This window comes from Trachurus trachurus (assembly GCF_905171665.1).
Source record: "Trachurus trachurus genome assembly, chromosome: 7".
Lineage (NCBI taxonomy): Eukaryota > Metazoa > Chordata > Actinopteri > Carangiformes > Carangidae > Trachurus > Trachurus trachurus.
The window spans coordinates 25,249,141-25,271,419 of NC_139901.1; the positions used below are offsets into that span (position 1 = coordinate 25,249,141).

General features: G+C 42.9%; 1 protein-coding gene across 1 annotated transcript; it reads right to left on the reverse strand.

Moving 5' to 3' along the window:
- Positions 1 to 1,578: 1,578 nt before the first annotated feature.
- On the reverse strand, positions 1,579 to 21,892 carry col2a1a (collagen, type II, alpha 1a; the record flags this gene model as incomplete). The annotated part of the gene is made up of 54 exons (XM_083974858.1): positions 1,579 to 1,725; positions 1,836 to 2,078; positions 2,198 to 2,385; positions 3,065 to 3,353; positions 3,478 to 3,585; positions 4,186 to 4,239; positions 4,334 to 4,441; positions 4,585 to 4,638; positions 4,730 to 4,837; positions 4,943 to 4,996; positions 5,177 to 5,284; positions 5,562 to 5,669; positions 5,831 to 5,992; positions 6,115 to 6,168; positions 6,925 to 6,978; positions 7,125 to 7,232; positions 7,352 to 7,405; positions 8,156 to 8,209; positions 8,340 to 8,393; positions 8,502 to 8,555; positions 8,697 to 8,804; positions 9,381 to 9,479; positions 9,633 to 9,677; positions 10,326 to 10,379; positions 10,666 to 10,719; positions 10,812 to 10,865; positions 10,959 to 11,012; positions 11,151 to 11,249; positions 11,722 to 11,775; positions 11,918 to 12,016; positions 12,168 to 12,221; positions 12,329 to 12,436; positions 12,552 to 12,605; positions 12,712 to 12,810; positions 12,930 to 12,974; positions 13,108 to 13,206; positions 13,901 to 13,954; positions 14,097 to 14,141; positions 14,285 to 14,338; positions 14,481 to 14,525; positions 14,635 to 14,688; positions 14,818 to 14,871; positions 14,998 to 15,051; positions 15,464 to 15,517; positions 15,763 to 15,816; positions 15,970 to 16,014; positions 16,584 to 16,661; positions 16,982 to 17,074; positions 17,399 to 17,452; positions 17,609 to 17,641; positions 18,349 to 18,381; positions 18,495 to 18,511; positions 19,601 to 19,807; positions 21,799 to 21,892. The coding sequence occupies 54 exons, from the start codon at positions 21,890 to 21,892 to the stop codon at positions 1,579 to 1,581; spliced, it is 4,464 nt and encodes a 1,487-aa protein (XP_083830984.1).
- Between the last annotated feature and the right edge of the window lie 387 nt (positions 21,893 to 22,279).

Consider the following 22,279-nt stretch of genomic DNA (forward strand, 5'->3'; position numbering starts at 1 on the left):
AAATAGAACATTTAAGCACATATGAACGGTTCTGTTGAGAGAAGAAATACATCCCCACGCCATTTCTGTTTTTATTCAGAACTCAATTAAAAATCAACTTCATTCTTAATTCGGTTTTCCTTTTATTTTCCAATTTACAGCAATTAGAAGTGTAACAAAATAAAAACAAAAATGATCATGGTCATAATAAAATTAATTAAAAAAATGTACACGCCCTCACACACACAGAGACAACCCACCCTGGTTGTTGTTTTTTTTGTGTTTTTTCTTTTTCTTTTCTTTTTTTTTTTAAGCGACCCTCCTCAGAGTCCCGCGTTCAGCTTTGGGGGGGGGGGGGGATCTGGACTCAAGAGGAGGTCTCCAAGTAGCCCCTGTCTCCCCTGTCTTTAACCCGGCTGCACCCCTCCTCCAGGGTGGAGTGTGAATGTGTGGTGTGAGGCTAGTGGGAATTCGGGTAGGGGGTAGGTGGGTGGTTGGGTGGGCGGGGGGTGAGAAGGAGAGGGGGCATTTGGTGGAGAATTACAGAACTCATAGCACCTTCTGAAGAGAGAGCAACCCAAAGCAAAGATGGCCGTTCAGCCCCAGATCCACCTGAAAGCTAATGTTTTGGTCAGCTCAGATTTTTAAACTCAACATTTTCACTTTGTTTTTCAGCGTGAGGTAGCTTTAAACGATCTGGATGACTACAATGAAAAGGCAAAATTAATTTCCCTCAAATTCTTCAAAACAATTTTTTTTGTCGTTGATGTTGTTGATGTTGTTGTTGTAGAGAACTGGGTCTTCCTCTGATGGGCAGTCAAGGGGGACACTGAAACATACATCCCAAATGTATCCTCACTTTCCAAAAAAAGTGTTGGTGTGCATATAGACACATGTACACACATAATGTGGAAATATATATAAAACCATCTGGTTGTTTATAAACACAGACTTTTACAACAATAGAACCAAAGGATTTATAATACACAGTAAAGGTTTTTTGCTCCTGCTGGTGATGGACAGGCCTGGAGCACCTGGATTTGATTTTACTTACTGAGAATATATATATTTGTTTGGTCTACACTGATTCAAAATGCCGTATTGGTGTGTCAGGAGGGAAACAGGGAGGGAGCTGGAGTAGGACTGGGACAGAGGTTGTGCGGCTGTTCTGTAGTGGAAAAGGGGGCTTGTTGTACTTTACAAAGAAAAAACCCGTCCAGTCCTACCTCAACTCTGCCCATTCAGGTTAGACAATAAATAAGTGACATCAAGCCATGTTTCTGTTCTCCATAACTTGTTCGCTTGGTCCCTCTTCCTCCTGGCTCTGACTCATTCCCGTCAACAGTGGGCCATGGGAAACATGACTGGATCTCAGGAAGTGGGTTGACAGAGAATGCTGGTGTGGTGTACAGATATTGCCGGTGCCCTTCAGTGCTAACATCCAGGGAGTACAACTTGGAGAGCACTTCGTTGTGAGAGAAAAAGTATCAATTTTCTTTTATAATTTCCAGTCTTCTTTATTGTGGAAGTGTGTGTAATGTTTCATGGTTGAGTTTCATTTATTTCCTGTTATTTGGGGGGCCATTGTGATACTCCACTTTACAAGAAGCAGACTGCGCCTACATCCACGCCAAACTCCTGATCCGCTCCTCCGATGTCCATAGGAGCAATGTCCACGATTGGCAGACGGGAGGTCTTCTGTGTTTTGTACTCAAAGACAGTCTTGCCCCATCGGTCTGTATGTTTCTGTTGGTTGAGGAGAGGAAGAAGTGTTAACAACGATCTTATTTTATAACCTAAAGGACATATTTTTTTAATCATTTATCTGGCTCTGTGTTGCAGCTGTCTGTCCTCACCTTGCAGCCATCCTCCAACACGCTGTATGTGAAGCGACTGTTGCCCTCTGCGCGGATCTCCACATCGTTGGAGCCCTGCAGCAGCAAAGCCTTCTTCAGGTTGCCTGTGGCCTGGTCCATGTAGGCAACGCTGTTCTTGCAGTGGTAAGTGAAGTTCTGGGATGCCTCAGTGGACAGAAGCCTCAAGAAGGTCAGCTGCACGCTGGCGGCGTTGGCAGCGGGGCCCTCCTGAGCGTAGTCGAACTGCAGAGCCAGACAGAGAGCAGGGGAGTTAATTAGCAGCCTTCATGTTGAGGATCAATTAGTTCTTCATGAGTGGTTTTTTAGAAAGAAAAATCTCAGGTGATTAATAAAAGACTCACGTGGAATCCTCCGTTCATGGTCTCTCCGAACCAGATGTGTTTGCGGTCCTTGCTCTTGCTGGTCCACCAGTTCTTCTTTGGTACCTTGGCGATGCTCGGGTAGACGCAGGTCTCTCCACTCTCCATGTTGCAGAAGACCTTGATGGCGTCGGCTGTGCTGCCAATGTTGGGGTCAACCCAGTAGTCACCTGGAGAGAAGAAGAGAGGTTCATTAATAAGCTGTGAAACTGAAAAACTAAATAGTCCATTTTTTTTGACATGCTAGAAAAGATTTCATCTTGAGGAAGCTGTTTATTCAGTCTCTCATCTATAGTGTCTCATACTGTGAATGCAAAGCGTTTTAAATCATATGTCTCACTCTGTTGCATCTGTAGCTTCTCTATAATTATCTATGTATACATTCATAATATAAATGCTATATTTACTGTTTCTATCTCCAATGTTCATATTCCCATACCACATATTGAGAGATAAATACTTCCTGCCAAATACCTATACACCTTTTTCCAAATTTTAGACAGGTTTTTAGTTTCCTGGTGTTTTGACGCCTCCCAACATAGCAAGAGAATAATCATGAGGAAAATACATGTATACCAGAGTGTCATCTGCATAATTAATAATGCTAGTTTTGGTATGGTAGTTTTGAGCTCAAGGAGGCCGATAACTGAGCCCTGTGGAACGCCACCTGTTGTACCGAAGCTTTCCGACCTTGGTGTTTGGAGCCATGAAGAGTTGTACAGAAAACTAGAGCTGTTAATAGTTTGTAACCACCTACACACCAGTAAGGAACTTTTTTAGACTTCAAGTGAACATTACTTACTTTCTTCCCATTAATACTTTTTTTTTCAACCCCTCTAACCTACTTACCGCTCTTCCACTCAGGGTGGCACAGTTTCAGGTCTCTGCAGGTGCGAGCTGGGTTCTTCTGGGAGCCGTCGGGGCTGCGCAGGTTCTCAATCTGGTTGTTGAGGGACTTCAGTGTGGAATCGACCTCGACGTCGTGCTGCCTCAGGGAGCTGGAGGCCTCATCGGCCCTCATGTACCTGAGAGGATCGGTGGACTTCTCAGTCTGACCCAGACCGGCGAAGGCAGACATGTCGATGCCGGGGCCGGGAGGACCAGGGGGACCAGGAGGTCCAGCGTTACCAGGAGGACCCTGAAGGAAGGCAAAAGCAATACATGGATCAGTCGGGTGCACTAAGGCAACATTGAAACTTTGAAATATACTGGCTTGTTAGAGGTGGTTGTAGATTTCATTTGTCTTTTGACATGTTACGTACAGCAGGACCAGACTCTCCAGAGCGTCCACGAGGTCCAGGAGGTCCGATGGGACCAGGCTGTCCATTAGATCCGTCTTTGCCGGCAGGTCCAGATGGTCCAGGTGTTCCCTACACACAAAGTGAGTTTGACATTGAAACCAGTGGATCTAAATATGAGACATTTGATTTACTGAACTTAATTTCTCTGTGTGAAAAAGCATAAAACTATATTTTTATTCTCAACATCCACCCAAGAGTCTGGACTAAAAGTCTGATCAAATAATTCAAATGCAGCACCAGTTTGTCTCTATTATCCCAATCACCTCCAGACCCATTGCCTTATTATGGATGAAGATTATTTATGTGGTGACATTCCCCTTCATTTTTCTTATCATGCTCAGTGCTTAGCTAATCTAGAATAGATATTGAGGTCCATTTCCGATCTCAGCGGGAGTGGTTTCACAAATCACGGTCCGTCTCCTTCTTTTCCTCGCAGAGAGTAATTACAAAATGCCTCGGCTGCCCATCTTATCACAGCGGTGGGTAATTAAAGCAGGTGGCCTTTCCTTGTCCCCATCTCTGCCTGGTGATTGGAGAATTACAAGAAGACTAAACTGTGCCCTTCATTCCCATCACATATCTTGTGTGTGAAAACTCCGTGATGGAAATGGTAATAAGAGTTTTTCTTCTTCTCTGTGAGCTTTTTGCTCCAGGTCCAGGTTTTCTTACCTTAGCGCCGCTTGGTCCTGCAGGTCCAGAAGATCCAGAGTCTCCAGCGGGGCCCTGTTTAGATAATAGGGATGATAACAGATCAGATGACAGACAAGACATAAAACGCAGAGCGGTAGTGATGAATTGTTCATTTCAGGTCACTTACAGGGGGTCCAGGAAGACCCTGCAGACCAGTGAATCCACGGTGACCCTTCTGTCCCCTCTCTCCAGTCTCACCAGCCTCTCCCTTGTCTCCACGTGGTCCTTGGGGACCCTGGGGTTAAAAAGTTTCATAAAAGTCAGTGTCAAGTATCGTAATATTCGGCTGCAAATGTGTAGCACTTTTAATCGACTAAATATAATAAAAACTGAGACAAACGTAGTGACACGGCTTCAGTTAGAGATGGCGAGACTTACAGCCATTCCTCTTGCACCACCAGGTCCAGGGGGTCCTCCAGGTCCTTGAGCACCCTAAAGAAAGAGGCACATGTGTGGGTGCTTGCTTGTGATATCGATATTTAAAATAGAAGATAGTGGCCAAGATGTGTTCTGTGTTACTTACAGCCTCTCCTCTGTCTCCCTGTTTGCCGAGGGGTCCGACGGGTCCGGTGCTACCAGGGGCACCGGGGGCTCCAGGGGCTCCAGCAGGGCCGGTGTTACCTCGCTCTCCCTATAGGAGGACACAAGATGATGAGTCAGGATTACAGATGTTGCAGATGTTTGTCAAAAAAAGTGTTATGTGTGTGTGTGTGTGGTTTCAGATTTGCTCTCTCACCTTGACTCCAGTAGATCCATCTCTACCAGGGGGTCCATCTGATCCAGGGGTTCCCTGAGTAATGACACAGTGTTTGTTATTTCCTGAGTCTGATATATAAATATGGTCATTGTTAAATTTACTGCTTCTCTAAGGGAGCTCATTGTTTCTGCAATCAGACAAGTGGATACACAACTGATCTTCAAGCATTGGGATTTTTGTGCATTTTATTGTTGTTATCATTAAAGTTCTCACCTCTCTACCAGTCTCTCCAGAAGGTCCAGTAAGTCCAGGGGGTCCCACGGGTCCAGGGGGTCCACGGTCACCACCAGAGCCAGGAGATCCCTGTTTCCCAGGTTCTCCCTAAACACAAAGAAAAGATTTGATTAAATTTCAGAAACTGCTTTAACATTGATGCCCCAGATTCATTTTTCTGACTTTCAGCTGATCTTTCACTTTTTGACTGTTCAGTAGGAAACAGAAAGAGGCTAAATTCAAGGATAACTAATGGGACAAAGCAGACTTTACAGTAAGATGAAGGCCTGTCTGATATTTTGGATAGATTTCTTTTAAAGAAAGGCTACGGGCTCTGGAAATGTGAAATCTAATTTCAGTTTGTATGGAAAGCTAAAGAACTTACAGAAGGTCCAGGGAGGCCAGGGAAGCCTCTCTCTCCACGCTGACCAGGCAGACCAACAATACCACGGGATCCAGCCAGACCCATAGGACCTGAAGGTCCATCAGCACCCTACAGAGTCAGGAAGAAGAAGTCTGAGTTATGATACTTCTTATTTATCTTCTCGTGTCAACAGTGTGCATTTATGTGTGAATGTTAAGCTGGAGACTGAATTTGACTGGACTCTCAGAGCAGGACTCCACTGATTCCTATAAATGTAAAATCAAACTCACAGGGGGTCCATCCTCTCCAGCCTCTCCCTTCTCGCCTGGTGTGCCAGCAAGTCCACGAAGTCCAGCGTCTCCCTGCCTTCCTGGGAGGCCAGCATCTCCACGAGTACCTTTAGGTCCGTCTTTACCGGCGGGACCAGCAGGACCAGCACCACCAGGATTACCCTGTGGCGACGGGAAGACAGAGAATAATAAGTAAGAGCAGAAAACACACAAACACGAATTATTTTCGATGGACTCAGGCAGCGCATCTCTTCTCTACAATTTATTATTGATGAAGAACTCACATTAGGGCCAGGAGGTCCAACTCTGCCAGCAGCACCAGGGAAACCAGTAGCACCCTGTCAATGGAGAGAAGAGCTCAGTGAATATAAACACACCCAGCATGTTGCATTATTGTCACTAAAGTGTATTAAGGACGGTGTTGTAAGAATAAGAAAATGCAGATAATGTATTTCACTGCCCCATATGTGAATACACTAATGTCTATCAAAAGAACCTGTTTAGCATTTTGGTTCAACTATCATTTAGTCATCACTGTTCAACAGGTGGTTGACACTGATTCAGTTCTATGTATTTTCCATGTGTTGAGTTTTATTGAAACATGAGAATAGAAATAAAATTGGTTTAGTTTCCCAGTAGCTGCCTGTCACTCAGATTTATGACATTTGAATCCTATTTTGCCACTTACATGACCCTTATATTTGATTTGATATTTAATATCAAATCTTATCTTGATATTGATATATGGAGAGAAATTCATGAGTGAGCTGAAGTAATTGTTCTTTTATGTATCTATCATAAAATGATCAGAGTGGGTCCTTTGGCTTATTTCAGATGACTCACATCCTGTTGCAGATCTGGACCTCTAAAGCTCATTGATGAATTGTTTCAGTTTTCCACCTCCAGTCTCATGTGTTGTTGCTAAAATTATTGCACTCAAGTGAAGGGAATCAATAACCTGTGTGTGTGAGTGCATCTCTAAAAACATGCTGTCTGTGTAATGTAATGTAATATGAATCTTCTGTATCTGCATTTAGATGATATATTGTGTGATGGTTTATTAATGTGATAAAACATCAATGCAGTTTACTTACGGAGGCTCCCTGAGCACCACGGGCTCCTTTAGGTCCAGATACACCAGTAGGTCCCTAAAAAAGAAAAGGAACAACATTTAATCACATTCATATCACACTAGTGTGGTTTTACTAGCACTGAAAATGTTGCTATCGCCAGTCTCATTTGATCCAGAGATGTGACCTAAGATTATCTACATTATTTAAGGTAAAATACCCACCACAGGTCCAGGAGCTCCAGAGGGTCCCTGAGGTCCAGGAGCGCCACCCTCTCCCTTCTGTCCAGACTCACCAAGCTCTCCCTTGGCTCCAGGCTGACCATCTGAACCCTGGATGTTTTCAACAGAACAGTATTATTGGCAGAATATCAATAACGTAAAGTAAAAACATTTTTCTAGTCAGCTCAGCTCCTTCCAGCTAAAGATGTTGATGTGTCGGTGTTACTTACAGGAGGTCCAGCAAAGCCAGCAGGTCCAGGAGGACCGACCTCACCACGGTCACCCTGCAAGAGGACAGAAGACTCAGGGTGAGATATTGATTGAGATATTGGTTTGTATTATCAGTTATCTATTATGTATGTTTGTTTAGTATTGGCTGTTTAGACAAAAACAAAACATCTCATCCTCTTCTCTTTTGTTGATAAAGAAAAGACTCATTAAACGCAACACTGAATATACATAAGTGACATATATAACTAATTATAGATTGAAACATAGGGAAATAATGATGTAAACTGTGTAGTAAGATCACAAGTATTGTTACTCTTGCTATAACACCAGTGGGAAATGTCCAGAAATCTACCTTAAAGCTAGACGCTGCCTCTCACTGTGGTTTCTGCCACAAATGTCTTTGAGAGGGACAAAGTTTCAGTCTGGTCCAATTTGAGCTTAATAATTGTCTGTACACTGTGCAAACTCAATTAAGTGTCTGTATTTGAGACTCTTATTATGTTATCACTCATGATGCTATTTATCCGTGAGCTACACTGACATCATACTCTGTCAGAGGTACACAGTGCTATTCTAGTGTGAAACTTGAACATGTAATGTTTCTCCCGCTGTTTCTACTCATTTGGAGCTGAGTCACATTGAGTCAGTGCTTGTGTAGAAAAGCACCAGAGTGGGATGTGATTCTATTAGTGATCATAGACGATGTTTATTCTGTTTCTTCTACATGCTGCACCATCAGCTGGTAGATGTTTTATTATGGGCTCCATCCCATTCACACAAAGAAGACATGAAGAAATACTTACAGGGGCACCGCGAGTACCAGGAGCACCATTGGGTCCGCTAGTTCCAGTCTCACCCTGGATTGGAGAGGAACAGTCAGTCAAACCACAACAAACAATACGAATGTTCAAGTAAAATCAACTCCTGTTCCCTCAAACTCAGCTAATAACCAACCAAAAAACAAACTAAATGAACACTGTGTCTCACCTTGGCACCGTTGGGTCCAGATGGGCCAGGAGGTCCAATGGGTCCAGTCAAACCCTGAGAAGAGAAAGAAGTGTGGATGTAGAAATAAGTTAGTTAATGAAGTGTCACTCTTTTTGTGCAATAATAGACAAATAAGAGACCAAAGATTCATTCTGAACTCACTCTAGATCCATCCTTTCCAGCAGCGCCCTCAGGTCCCTTCTGTCCATTGTCACCCTGTTGAACAAAAAGGAAGGATGCATGTCAGTCATACAAGAAACTACAAGTCCCTCTGTTTAAAAAAAAATGGCCACTCCACCCATGAAGTAATTGATCATTTTGAAATTAAAGTCACTTCTAAGAGAATCAGTCACTCACTCTGTCTCCCTTAGGTCCTGGGATGCCACCAGTTCCTCTCTCTCCAGGCATACCCTGCAGGCCGGGGGGTCCCTGAGATCCAGCAGAACCAGCGGGTCCAATAGCTCCCTGAGTTAGAAGCAGAAGATCACTTGTTAGCAGCTACTACTACTGCTACTACTACTACTACTGCTACTACAAGTTTCCTATGAGTTAACTGAACCCAAGTATGGACATGGTGCTTTCTCATTCATAATACCTAAGGTGACTTATCATGTGCACATTATGGTTCCCTCAGAGATTTGTATCCAACTTGATCACCATAATATAAATAGATCAGAAATATATACTTTATTTATACAGATTTATTTCAAGGAATAGTTTGGAGTTTTGGGAAATTTACTCAACTGTATGAAGCTGTAGCCAGTTACTTTAGCTTAGCATAAAGACAGGAAGTAGTATGATACAGCTCGCCTGGCTTTGAGAGAATATAACAAAATCCACCTGCAAGCGGCTCTAAAGCTCCAATACGCTCTTAACATATTATGTTAATGGTTTTAAGTAGTTTCTAATGGCCTGTTTCCTGAGTGTCGTCTGAGGCAACAGGCCATCTCATTGCATCCAAGAAATCCTAAGAAACTAAGATACTAAAATGTTAACAAACCTAATTTTCAAGCTAAATCTGTTTCAGACTGATGCACTGACCTTGGGTCCATCAGATCCAGGTGTACCAGGAAGTCCACGAGGTCCCTGAAGACCCTGAGCTCCAGCACCACCGCGCTCACCAGGGAATCCACGCTCGCCCTGTTATAGGAAACAAAGAGGCGCTCGGTCAGTGGAAGACAAATGAAGTGGTGGTGGACGCTGCTCAGCTGCTGTAACTGAGCTGAAAATGATGCCACCACATAAATGTCGCTTTTTGTTTTGTAGACAAGATGCCTGAACATGGAAACTCACTCTAGGTCCAGAAGCACCAGGAGCTCCGCCCTCTCCAGGAACACCCTGCAAAGAGAAAACAGATGCTTTTATTCTGCTTTTTGGTAAAATTACACAGATAATCAAATGTTTTAACACTTATTCTTATGTTGTGCTCTCATTTAAGACACTTGTTAAAAACAGCTCTGTGGTGATGAATTTGGCTTTTACAGTATTACACTGTAGTCATAATCATCTACACAAAAGAAGCAGCAGTTAGCTTTGTTTTCCTTGACTGTTTTGGAGAAGTTAAAATCTCAGTGGTTTAGATAATATTGTGAAAATAGAGTCTGAAGACAGGACCTTAACTCAGAATTTTAATATGAAAACTGTTATAAGTGTCCTAAGTCATTAGCATTGGCATTTCCTGCTGCAGAGAATATTCGTGAGTTATTATAATACACTGATACGATGATACATTTACATTTAATGTGAAATACAACACGTATTTTTTACCATCTTGAACCAAAAGCTGCTTTTGCTCATTGTCCACCCCTATCACCACTGTTTCCAACCCTTAGAGCACAGTCACTTCATGTCACAGCCTTATACTGTCAGGAAGAGTGACTGCTCATATGCACTGTTGTATGTCATGGGAGTTGCACTGAAACAGTTGTAGGATGCAAAGACAGAGCCGCCGCTACTGCAAAGTAGTCGGACGGTATAAACACTCACCTGGTCACCAGGTTTTCCAGACTCTCCAGGGGCACCAGATGGTCCGGGCAGACCCTGTGCATCGACAACACAGAGATTAGTTATATGATATCAGTAACTATAGGTTGTCAGGCTACTGCTTATAATAATTATAATAATAATAATAATACATTTTATTTATACAGCGCTTTTACAGCTCTCAAAGACGCTTTACATAAAACCAAATACAGAGGAAATAAAATACAACAACAAAAATACATAAGTGCTCAGTGCAGAGAGGAAGAAAGAAGAAGAAAGTCTGCTAATGAGACTTTGGACATTGTATCAACTTCTTGTTTGATTAATGAGAGAATAAACTCACCTGGAAGCCAGAAGGTCCAGGCTGTCCTTGCTCTCCTCTCTCTCCAGCAGGTCCCTGCAACAGACACAGACACAGGTGATCAGCCAGAGGCAAAGTGCATTTCAGCTGCCGGTTCTCACATCATGAAATCATACTAGGATACTCACAGCAGGGCCGGAAGGTCCAGAAGCACCAGTCTCACCATCCTTTCCAGACAGACCCTGTTCAGAGAGGAGGAGGCACTTATATTAAAACAGATCTAGAGGCAGAAATTGATGGAGGCGTTTTTTAAGGTTCAGAGAAAATGTACTTACTCTCAGACCAGTACGACCCACAAGACCCTTCTCTCCTGGCTTTCCAGCTTCACCCTGAGTAAGAAGGCGAATGACAGGATTGTTATTTGTTTATTCTGCACAAGGATGTTGTATTATAATATATAATATATTATTATCAGCTTTATATCACGTGGTATGAACATGTAAACTTGTGTTATCGTTAACACGTACATTGGCTCCCTTTGGTCCAGGGAATCCCATCACTCCAGGCTGTCCACGGGCTCCCTGAGGACCAGGTGGGCCGGGGCGACCATCCTCACCAGCGGCACCCTACAGAGGACACAAGGTAAAACATAAGAACTCAGTACAGAAACCCAGAGATTAACTTTGTAATTGAAAGGTGTGTGTTTGTCGTGATTGTAGCATATGGGATTATACAGTTTGTGAGTAAATTGACTTTTGTTTTAGAGCATGAAGTGAATGAGAGTGCTGTGGTTGTATAGAAGGACATAAATGGTGGTTTTTGCAATATTGCAGAGTGCTGCTTTTGAATATTGCAGCTGCTGTAGCTTGTCATTTCTCATTTGAAGTCTCTAATTATGAGAGATTATTGGCAAACAGCCGATATTATGTCCAATTAAACTTTATTAGGAAAAATCCAAACTGATGAAGCTTGTTCAAAGTGGTGATCAGTCTGCTGCATTTTCTTTGTTTTTGTTTTTGATCTTACACACACTTCTCACAATCAATTATTTCTGCGCTGAAACCGCTATAAACAGAAGATTTTAAGTATTATACTCACAGAGGGTCCAACTTTGCCCTGAGGACCGGCATCTCCGGGACGACCAGTGAGACCCTGTGGAAGAAACACACATTTTTAGAGATTGCCAGCGTCACTAAAGAAATGAGGATAAGTCATTGAGATCAGAGCGATTGCCTAAAATGACAAAAACTTTTTTTTAACTCTGTCTGTTAGTGAGTGAAGATGCAGGACTCACTCTGGCTCCGGGGAGGCCGGACTCTCCTGTGCGTCCTGGGTCTCCAGTAGCACCTTTAGGACCACCAGCACCGGGAACACCACGGTCACCAGGGGCGCCCTGAGGAGGACAAGACAGTAAGTCAGTCAGTCTGTTCAACTTTAAAATATCAGTGTGACGGTTAATATGGCAGCTTCACAGCTACGTCGCTGCTGAAATACAGATGCAGCCTGTGTTGCTGGAGTCACTGAGCTGAAACCACAGGACCCACCTTAGCACCAGCAAGACCATCCTGACCAGGGAAACCACGGTTACCAGGAGCTCCCTGAAACACAGAAACACAACTTTAAGTTAGACAGAGCAACATAAATAGCAACAAGTAGTTAATAACTTTACTTTTTGACAGTATTGTGGTAAATCCTCGTTACTTACTCTCTCTCCTGGAGGTCCAAGTGGTCCAGCAGTTCCAGGCTCTCCTCTGGCTCCTCTCTTTCCTTCCTCGCCAGCAGGGCCGGGGGCACCTAGAGGACCAGCGGGGCCCTGGACAAAATTAAGGTATCTCAGTAAACCTACTCTAGACTGTTTCTTAAATATATTGTTGAAGGAATATACAGTCGGAAATCACTGTAAATCAGGTCAAAACAGTGAAACTCACAAGCTCTCCCTTGGGTCCAGCTTCTCCTTTGAATCCGGGAAGACCAGGGTCTCCCTAAACATAGCAGGAAATGAGAACAACGACAATAGTCAACTCAATAATCATAACATAGAAAGTAAGAAGGTTTAACAAAGTTTTATATTATCCCCAAGTGACTTACAGACTGTCCCTTGGGCCCCAGAGGGCCAGTGGCTCCCTGTGGTCCTGGTGGGCCACGAGGGCCGGGGAATCCAGGAGCACCAGCAATACCAGAGGCACCCTTCAAGGAAGAAGTGAGAGAGGAAATATCAGAATCAAGTACAGTATTAATAATATTATTATTATTATTAAAAAGGTAATATTGGATCCTAAATATATCAATAGAGAGAGAGGACTTACAGAAGATCCCTTAGCTCCAGGAATACCATCAGTACCGGGGTTACCCTGTGCACACAGAGAATGAAACAGTCAATAAAAAAAGCTTAAAAAACAAAGTCAGAGTAAGAATGACCATGATTGGCTGCTGTAAATTCAGATTAAACATATATATGATCAGGATAAGTGATGACAAACGAACCGATGCTCCAGCGGGTCCGGGAGATCCTGGGGTACCAGCCTCTCCACGTGGTCCCTGTGCACCCTCAGCTCCACGGGCACCGGTAGGGCCAGCTTCTCCCTGAGAGGACACAAGACAGTCAGACTCATCACTAACTGGTAGAGAAAGTGGACAACTTGTGAACTCAACATCTGTACCTCCATATTGCACAGATGCAGATGATGCTGTGTAATTGTCTTCACCTGTGTATCTGTCATGAACTGTCTCATCTGCAGGTCATTTTATCTGAATTATACACTCTAACTCGAGGGAACTCAGCTGAGAGAATAACTCTTAATATAACTTAATAACTATCAGAATATATTCAACACATCTGGAAGCTTTTTGAACTACTGCTCCCTTCTCATTGTCTTCTTTATTTCACAGCCACACTGGTTGAATTTTTGGCTTAAAAGTTACTGAATCGATTTCAAGTCACTGATTCGTATCGTATCGTTCTAAATGAACCAAGATCGTCCTTGAATCGAATCGGCAACCATGAATCGTGAATCGAATCGTTGTTAAAACGGATCGTTATACCCCTACTTTCCTCCTTATAAAGTTACAGAGCAGTTTGTTGTTTATACAACAGTTTTTTTTGTGTATAAAGAGGAGAGAGTGACCAACTTTCTGAAAATACTACAGGAATCGTAAAGTAGTGACTGAAATGGTGCAAGTGACACTCACACTTTCTTTTTTGCTTTATTTCAACATGTGTGGACTCCTACATTAAAACACTGGTTTAATGAAGACGCTGATGTGAATGTGAACCAACCTTGGCTCCTGGGGATCCTGGGAAGCCGGGAGCTCCAGAAGGACCAACAGGCCCCTGGTGACAGAACAAAAAAAATCAGCAGGTCAGAGCTTGTGTTTGATGAAACCAATACTTTGTTGACATGTTATTAAAGGCTGTAGCTTATTTTAAAAGTAACAAAGTGGATTGGATGCAGAGTAGGAACTGTGATACGTACAGGAGGACCAGCAGGACCGGGCAAGCCATCATTTCCACGGGCACCCTGAGGAGTGGAAAGACGGGAGAGTCAGTTCTGTGTCTTATAATATAGAGATCATGTGATTATAATGAATTCAAATTCTTTATAAGGAACATGTTACTACTTGGTGTGTAGAAGCAGATATATGACTAAGACATGTTACTCACTGCGGCTCCAGAAGCTCCGGGACGTCCTCTCTCACCGGGCAGACCACGTGGGCCCTATGGCAGAGAACACAACTCATTAGCTTATTCTAGTCACAGTAATTTAAATAAATGCATGAGTAATTATTTATCATCATATCTAAGAATGAAATAGCCTTTAGAAATAAAGCAGAGAGCAATAGCGTGCATGTAAACTCACCATGGGTCCGGGAGCACCGTTCTCACCAGAAGAACCACCCTCACCCTGCGAGCAACAGAGATCAGAAAAATTAGATGTCAACAGTGGCAGCAAAAGTGACGAAAATATGAATTTTATCATTATCTCTTCTTTAGATAATGTGATGGTCCTATACCTTGGCTCCTGCAGCACCAGTCTCTCCCTTAGCTCCATCCAGACCAGGATGACCCTACAGACAGAAAGAGAGAGACAGGAGAAAACCCATCAGGACTCATGCATCAGTCAGATCCCCTCAGGTGTAACGAACAAATGGCTGCAGCTCTGTGAGGTTGGAGCTGCTGTTAGTTGAAACACTCACTCTGTGTCCTTTGATGCCAGGAAGTCCAGGAGTTCCAGGGAATCCACGAGCTCCCTGAAATAGAGATGAAACATTTTCTTTAGAGGCATATTTAATTCATCACTGTTTTTCTTCTCTCTTGACTTTGATATGTAATCCTGGAGTTAGAAAACAGAGAGAGATTCATTATCATTCACTCACCTGAGGCCCTGCAGGTCCACGCTCACCAGCTTTGCCAGGTTTGCCAGCCTCACCCTGAAGATGAACAGGAAGTGGAGAGATTATTTATGGTAGATATAAATTGGGATGTAGCTGCATGGCACTTCACTGTGGTAGGCTGCTGCTGCATGCTTACAGTCTTGTGCACTTATTTTCATCAGTGTTGTTAGGAAATAGACAGTGCCCCCTAGTGGTCCATAAAGGTCATAGCATCAAGTGCATGTAGAAGGAGTGATATCAATCTTTATGAAATGATAAGGAAATAAACCCAAACATTTGCATTTTATGTTTTAAAATAAGAGCATAAGTAAAAAAAAAATTAAAAAGTTTCCATTAATCATTATCTTTTAAAAAAAACTGTGGTTTGCTTTGACCTTTGACCCTTGCTTCTATATCCATGTTTTGATGAGCTTTGGGTTTCATATGTAGGTGAAGCCTTGATACTTACATCACTTCCTGGTTTTCCAGAAGGTCCAGGTGGTCCACGAGGTCCCAATGCTCCCTGTTGGAAATTAAAGTGAGTCAGTTGAAGAGACAGTGAAACACTTGCTACTTAAAGTTGAGATAATCATCTTTGACCGTGTCCATCCATTGAAGTAAACTTTAAGTAAAATAGCTATTCATACTCAGCATTTGTATCTGTAGCTGTAGTTGCTTTAGATAAACAGGAAACACAACTGCAAATGTGACCTCTACAATCTGCAGTGAGTCTATTAGACACAAAGACGTACTGATATTAATACTTACAGCTGGGCCAGGCTCTCCAGCCTCTCCAGGGGAGCCTTGGAAACCCTGTGGTCCCTGTTGGCACAAATGACAAAGCAAACTATTAGGGATTTATGCATTCATGCCAACAATTATTCACTATTTATGTCAACTATTTTTTGACATTTAAGCAGTTTAATGGCAGTAATTAATCACATCATGGTGCAGTGCTGTAATGTCTGTACTTACAGGAGCTCCAGAAGGTCCAGGGGGACCACGGGGACCCATAGGACCCTGCAATAGAAACACAAAGTTTACCCAGTGCATATTTTTACCCACCCAGTGTGACAAATTTGGGCAGTCAGCAGTCAAAGCCATTGAGAATGATGTGAAATGTAAACATAACGCCATTTCAGGCTCAGAGGATTCAAACACATTCAAGGGATTAAAGTTAAAATACATCTCCTATTAAATATTTGCAAAACCTATTTCTGTAGCCCCATGAATGAAAATAAACATGTTTTTTTAAGTCTTTAATGTGGTTTATCCTGAACATAATCTTTTTAAAGAAAAGGAAAATATAAAATTGTCGTCTGTTCTGTGGCTGCAGACACTTAGAAATAATAGTCAAATGAATTCTCTGTGTTCAGGTGAAGCTACTGAGCCACTAGGTGGCAGTGTTTCAACCCTTGTACCGAGCAGTTTATTTTTAGCTGCTTATTTTCAGCAGCCAGTCCATTGCGAGCTAAATGTCAGTGATGTTTTGTAATTGTGACAGGTGAGCTGCCACCGAGCACACATACAGCACATTTGTCCTGTGAGGTAAAACCATATACACACCACACAGTCGTACTTCTTCTTACCATTGGTCCTTGCATCACACCCATCTGAGCGCCGCCGGCCTTCTCATCAAAACCTCCGGCCATCTGAGCAGCAAAGTTCTGTAAAGGCACAAAACACGCCGAGTTCATGCAGTTGGTTTTGTCTAAAGAAAGTCACAAACTGAGTTACGGACTTAATGGAGGGTCAGTTAGCAGGAGGAAAATGTGTCTGCACCTGCTCTTTGCTAAAGAGACAGACGGCCTGCAGGATGCACAAGTCTCAGAGCATAAACATACATTTCATACATTCTCCAGAGCAAACAATAGATTTACTGATGGAAAAGATACTGTATGACCATTAGGTCATCTCTGTGTATTTCTATCTGAGTGTAATACGGCCGTGTTGAAACTTTTGTTACAGAAATGCCCAGGAGACTCACCCCTCCAAGCCCTGGTGGTCCGGGTGGTCCAGCTGGGCCGGGGTTTCCGGGGGTGCCAGGCTCACCATCTCTTCCGCGAGGACCAGGATTTCCCTAGGGAAAAAGAGAGATGGTTATTTTCTCTGAGTCGCCTGTAAGGAATCAGGAAGCGTTCAGGTCAGAAATCCTGCTGCTTGTTCTATACTTGAAGCTGTTGACCTCTGATTATCAGTGGTTGCACTAGTTGTTGTGTGTTTTATCAGTGCCTTTATCACTAGAGGAAGTCACATCTCAGAGCTGCTGTAACTTGACCTGATACTTGGCAGCCCTGTGTAACCAAGTGCTGAAAACTCATGATGGAATTTATTCTGAATGATGGACTGAGCAGCAGGAAGACTGATGGGGATTTCTCTCTCTTTTTACTTTTTTGTCTCTTACCTTATCACCCTTATCGCCAGCTTCTCCACGTGATCCCTGCTCACCTGGGGGGCCCTGCAAAATAGAGATAATTGTCTTAGTGAGATTTACAGGTTTCCTTAAATTCCTATTTACAGCAAAAGTGTAATTATTATGCATCATTAGTGTGAGTAAATAGATTCTGTAAAACATAGAAATACAAGATACATGGTAGAAGAGTGAAGTATTTACCATAGGCCCAGGTGGTCCCTTTGGTCCTACAACCTGCACAAAGATAAATGAAAAGCTTATGTCAGGTGCCTGTGACTGTTGTCACCAATTGCTACTTATTACAAGACCAATCTTTCATGCTACGTCCGGTCGTCAGCTAAAATAAGGCGAGAACATTCCTACTTTGTAGGAGGTGGACATTAAGCCCAAAAAACACAGTCTGATGGGGATCTATGTTGACAGGACAAGTTTTGCTAAAACATAACCTCGTCTTAACCTCTGCTTTGGCCGACTTTGTCCACCTGACATGTGCACTTTCAGTGAAGTTGCTGAGAGGACCTAAGCGGATTTGATCGGGTTCATTATGTCCCAGGAATGCAGGGTTTGTCCTCATTTAATAAAATGTCCAACGAAACTTTGGACATTGTGGCTCAGAAAGTGCCACTATAATGATCAAACGTATTGAAATACTAATAATGTTTTAAAACTTGGAAAAAAAGTGCATCAAGCAATCAATTGAACAAACTGAATAATTCAAAGCCGAGTTAATTAGAATTAAATTCAACAAACAAAATCTTCAGAGATCCGTGCCCCATGTAGGAGATTATTATGAATATGAATGTGAACCAACTCTGATACCAAATAATAACAATTCAACTTAAAAAGCTGCTTTGATCATTAATGAGTTTGTGTAGATTGCACTTTTGAACAGAAGTGGAGTATCAGTTATTTACTGTGAAGTAGAGAGGACTCATACTTACATCTGCAATATCTCCTGGTTCACCTTTTTGGCCCTGATTGATAAGAGAACAACAAGACATCAGTGGCCTGAAACAACTTCCTCAAAAACAAAAACAACACTGTGATGTTACTTGTTGTGAAGATGCATGAACGTCAGCATTTTTACCTTAGCACCAATTGTTTCTGATGTCGCAGACGAATGGGATAAGAGAGGAAGAAAGAACCACAACGTTAAAAGTCGTCAACATTTCAGACACTTGACTGATTTGAAATCTAACCTCTATAGGAGACCTGTGAGGAAAACCTAAATGATGCTAAAAGTGATCAAATACCAAACCCAAAGGGAAAGAACCCATCCAGATTATATTAATGATGAGAGATGAAGCAGAAGCAGAGCATGGACCAGGAGATGAGAATGTGTTTAGGTCCAAAATGTTACTGTAAGTACAAAGTCAGCAGGTTGTAAGCTCAGCATGTTGAATAAAGCAGCGGCAGCCAGTGCCACTAAGATTTTACTTTCAAAGTTCAGTGGAAGGATGTTTACATCCAATGATGATCCATTACTGAGCAAAAACGGGGGTGTCAGCAAAGGCAATTCGATTTAAAAAAAATGTAATTACACATTTAAAATCAAATGAGGTGAATAATGCAGGAATATTCCTGTAATGACTTTCATATAAGGAGATTTCTTGAGACACCACATGGATACAGTGGCTCTTTGTGAGGCCTCGACAGGTTTACTTGAGGCCTTGTGCATAAAAAGTTTGGGAAAACTTTGGGTCATCTCTGAGATAGATCACCTGAAGACACCCTACTTTTGTAAATGGGTCGTATAAATCATTGAGCTGCGGCTCAGTACGAACATAAGCTTCATCTTAGTCATGAGTTAAAATAAGCAGAGAGCGTCTCTACTGGTTTAGTTGAGAACCAGACATATCTCATATCTCAGCATCCGTCCAGGGAGTGATATCGTTCTGATTATGTTCTGGTCTCCAGAAAAAAAACCAAGCATGTAGAGATTCACTTTGGAATAGGGAACAGCAGGTGTTATGTTGACCAGTCGTTAATAAAAAATAATAAATCATAAAACTTGAACCCCTTAGAGGAAATTACACCCCCACTTTATTGTTATTATCATCAATGTTTCTACTGGTCAGGCAGAACGTGTGGCTCCTGCGGCAGTTCCCCATTCAAAAGTGTTAGCTGGGAGGGAGATGAATGCAAGCTACAAGAGTAATTTATTTATGGGTATGTGAATAAATAAATTACAACCAATGGGGGCACTGGCATCAGCAGGGCAGATGGGACAGCACTCTCCAGATGGGATGATAGGGTTGGCACACTCTTTGATCTCCTCGCAGATTATCTCATCGCACAGAACCGCTCCGCTGTCGCACACACAGATACGACATGGCTCTGGCTTCCACACATCCTTATCATTATACTGCTGGCCGTCCTGGATGCAGCCGCCTGCCTCCTCTGCGGTGGCCAGCAGGGGGAGCGGAGCGCGGCGAGGCGAGGCAGCAGGTGCACACAGACAGGGGGGAGAGGAGGAGGAGGGCACAGGAGCAACGGGAGGACAGGAAGTTTGGTTCAGCAGAGAGTTAGATAAAGAAGAGGTTGTGGAGTTTATACAGCGTTGGGGGGTTGGTGAGGTAAATGGTGTTATGAAAAAAAAATTGGGTTAGAGAGGGAAAGAGAGAGAGGGAAGTGTGGGTAAGAGGATGTAAGCAGGTCAAAGGGTGGGGGTGAGGAAGTGGGAGGTGTTAGGGCAGTGTCGGGGGGTAAGATGGAGATGGAGGAGGAGTGGTTCATGAGTGAAGGGGAGGGATGTACAAGGAAGATGGAGAAAGATAAAAGTTATGCTGTGTCAAATAAAAGCTTTATAATGTAGTGCAAAGTATATAAAAATAAAAAGTCTGATTTAACAAATAGAACAACACATGAATGTAACTGCATGTGGCCTCGGTGCTTTGATGCACATGAACAGGTGTCGGCCTGAACCCCAAAATATACACCACTATGAATAAGTAGCTGTGGAGCAAAAGTATGATTAAGACATTTCAAGTGTAATTCACTCACAAGAGGTGATAAAATACTCAAATGGAGGTGTTTTGAAGCTGCATAAAATGAGATGTCAATACAAGGCACAGTTAACAGTTGTGTCTGAAGTCACTACTTGAGGTATTTCACGTAGCTGGCTGAGTATATTTAACCTGCGGGCCTGCTCTGCTGCTCGAATGAATGAACCTCTCTTCCAGGGATACTGTGCCCAATTGACAAGCTGCTGCCTTAAGTAAACAGGGGGTCCTGCTAAATTGCTCCATCTGGGTCCCATAGCTGTGTCAAGTGCCAGCGCAAACACGCTGGGGAATTAAGAATGGGACATTTGCTTAATGAACACAGTTTAAGGGGCCGGGCCTACAAACTGCTGTTATTTGTCTTTTTAAACATATTTGTGAACCTGGTTCTTAGCACATACATGTTACAAGGCTCCTGGTCAGAAATGACTTTGGATACTTGCAGCTGAAATGTCTGCTGTTTTCTCTGCAGCTTTGCCTTTAATATGATAATTTTACAACAGGGTTAAAGGGTTAATGAATGCTAAAAGCCGATGTATGATAAGAGAGAGAGAGGGGGCACTGGAGGACACAGGAGCTGTAAAGTGCATCTTGCTATAAATACATCTAAATGTCCATCATCTGTTGACTCCTGCCCTGCACTCTGTCCTCTGTCCCTGTCTCTTCTTGCTACCCTTTGAGCCTGCTAGTCTGGGGTCAAACACTGTCTGACCCCGTCACTCCACATCATGAAAACCCCTGAATCTGCTGGTGTGGTGGTTTATTTTAAACACTTAAACTCACTTCTGATTGGCTGATAAGCTGCTCACAACTTGACTTTCTGGAAAACCCTGACAACCCAGATGAAAAAAATATGTGTGTTCCTTCTTGATAATGTAGGAAAAAAGGGCAATTTAAGTAATTTAAGGCGTCGCAGATCTCCTTTTTAGGCAGATCTGCTTCTGAATTAAATCACTGTGCTCAAGAGCAAACAGAGCAGGAAGGGCTGAGCTGCAGGACCAAGGTGAGGACAAATGAACACTTGTTCACCTGGTCCTCCATCCCACACAGATGTGCCTTGACAGCCTCACCTGTCCTACAGAAAACTATGCACTCACTTAGAGAGATCTTTGAAAACCTGCCTGACAGCACATTTTATCATCAGCAAAGACTTAACACCTACATCAATGAAAATAACATCTAATTGGTTATGTCTTCATTTCAGCTTAACTGATTTGAGCTTTTCACGCTCTTCATTTGACATCACACCACCTGCACTTGTATTTTTTTTTTTGTCTTCTAGAAACATCACAAAAGAAAAGGTCAATAACAACATCAAAGTAACAATCCACATTTTTTTTATCCAAGTAAAAAAAAAAGAAACATGTCAAGAAAAACTTTGCAACTTACGGTCGTCCTCTTCCTGACATCTGACCACGGATAGTAAAACAACTTGGGATGCTACAAGTAGCAGAACAGTCCTTGAATCCACAAAGCTGAACATGTCTAAATATTAGACATGCAGGAGCTCGGGTGAGAAATGAAGGGACGGTGGAGACCAGGCTCTCTCAGTCAGTGGCGTGTAAAAGTGTTTGTTTCCCAGAGACTTATGGCACCATGCAGTCAAACCCTCCAAAATCTAAGTGGAATCCAACGCGGGGCCCCAGCTGGCACTCTGCACCCACCGCGTCAGGGCAAGTACCGCGGTTTTATGTCCACTGTGCCTTGTATGGATCTTCGTATATTCCAAAATACCAGTCCTTCCCCCAGACCCCCTGTAAGGCTGAAACCTGAACCTCATCTCCCTCCCCTCAATCCAGCAGCATCTACTCTCCCAGGGATTTTTTTTTTTTTTTTAACTCGAGCCCTCCTTCCTCCCCTTGACCTGCTT